The sequence below is a fragment of the Nanorana parkeri genome, unplaced genomic scaffold, assembly GCF_000935625.1.
Source record: "Nanorana parkeri isolate BGI_ZX_2015 unplaced genomic scaffold, ASM93562v1 scaffold2821, whole genome shotgun sequence".
Lineage (NCBI taxonomy): Eukaryota > Metazoa > Chordata > Amphibia > Anura > Dicroglossidae > Nanorana > Nanorana parkeri.
The window spans coordinates 34940-36664 of NW_017309089.1; the positions used below are offsets into that span (position 1 = coordinate 34940).

The 1725-nt window shown below is 54.2% G+C and overlaps 1 protein-coding gene across 1 annotated transcript in view; it reads right to left on the minus strand.

Moving 5' to 3' along the window:
- The window catches only part of LOC108802354 (sodium/potassium-transporting ATPase subunit alpha-1), a 21762-nt gene extending 20591 nt beyond the window's left edge, over positions 1–1171 (minus strand). Inside the window, exons 1-2 of the mRNA XM_018574219.1 lie at positions 1166–1171; positions 1075–1108 (exon numbers count right to left, since the gene is read on the minus strand). Of these exons, the coding sequence (XP_018429721.1) occupies positions 1075–1086 (12 nt within the window). The 5' untranslated portion in view covers positions 1087–1108; positions 1166–1171. The remainder of the gene's footprint in view (positions 1–1074; positions 1109–1165) is intronic.
- Between the last annotated feature and the right edge of the window lie 554 nt (positions 1172–1725).

The following is a 1725-nucleotide window of genomic DNA, read 5'->3' on the forward strand; positions in this document are numbered from 1 at the left end:
CCGTCTCCCCCCGCCTGCCCGCCCCCGCCACATCACCTATCTGTGCAGAACATCTCAGGGGGTTAAAGTTCCAGCAAGTCAGAGAGAGAAGCCAGGCCATTAACCCCTTCTACGCAAGACCCATGTTCACACGCTGCATGGAGTCCATAGGCGTCAGGACACCCCCCACCCAAGACCATTCCTGCCCCACAACACCTGGACTACAGTATGACCAACGTCCCCCAAGACCATTCCTGCCCCACAACACCTGGACTACAGTATGACCAACGTCCCCCAAGACCATTCCTGCCCCACAACACCTGGACTACAGTATGACCAACGTCCCCCAAGACCATTCCTGCCCCACAACACCTGGACTACAGTATGACCAGCACCTTCACCCCATTCCCTCTCAAAATATCTGGGACTATCTACTCCAATCTGCCCCAACACCCCACAGAATGACCAGCTTCCCCAAGACCATACCCGCCCCACAACAACCCTTGGACTTCAGTATGCCCCCCCTCCACCAAGATCATATCTGCTCCGCAAGAGTCCAGCAACTCAACACCTGAACCATGTTACGCTTGGATGCCACCCGTGACTGACCTCCTGCCAATACCCCCGGGGTATCAGGTCCAAAACCCATCTCCAACTGCACAGTCCAGACCCCCCAAATCTAAACACAACATCATACAACAGGCCTCCACCACGCCTGACCACATACATGTCATGCCACCTTCCAACATGACATCTGTACCTACAGGGCACCCCAAATATTCCTGGGCTACCTGCCCATCCCCCACACACTACCCCCCCACCTATGGCATGCTACCCCGTCTACTGCTTAGACCACCTACCCTCAATGACAGCCCACCTCTACCATACAGCTGCCCCCCTACACCCATCACAGCGTCTGGCCCATCTACCACAATGACAACCCTCTCCACCATATTGCCTCAGTACTGCACTTGGCCCATCGGCCGATCATTATACCTGATCCACCTAATACAACGACACCCTCCCCCATCACCACAAAATCTGCCCTTCATTTCACCCCCAGCACATTGCCGCACTGCCCCCCTCCTTTCTCACCCCGTATCCCATGGTGCTGTGTATACCGAGCCTCCTCTTGTAGCGGGACCGCACTGCACCTCCGACTACTGAGAGCCGATTTCCCTTCAACCTTATATACCGCCCGCCTGCAGCCTGCGTCACCACCTGACGTCACCGTCTCCAGGATACCCGCTCCGCCCCTCTCTCCCCGCCTTCCTCCTTCTCCCTCAGCGGGCACGCGGTGTGGGTACAGAAGTCCTCTGTGCGCGCTCCCGTCAGCCCATCACGGCTTTAGTTCTGAGAAAAAACGACCCCAGGGACCCCCCTATTGTTTATAACTACCCCAGGGACCCCCATATTGTATATAAATACCCCAGGGATCCCCATATTGTATACAACAACCACAGGGACTCCCCACATTGTATATAACTATCCCAGAGACCCCCATATTGTATATAAATACCCCAGAGACCCCCATATTGTATATAACTACCCCAGGGACCCCCATATTGTATATAAATACCCCAGGGATCCCCATATTGTATACAACAACCACCGGGACCCCCCACATTGTATATAACTATCCCAGAGACCCCCATATTGTATATAAATACCCCAGAGACCCCCATATTGTATATAACTACCCCAGGGACCCCCATATTGTATATAAATACCCCAGGGATCCCCATA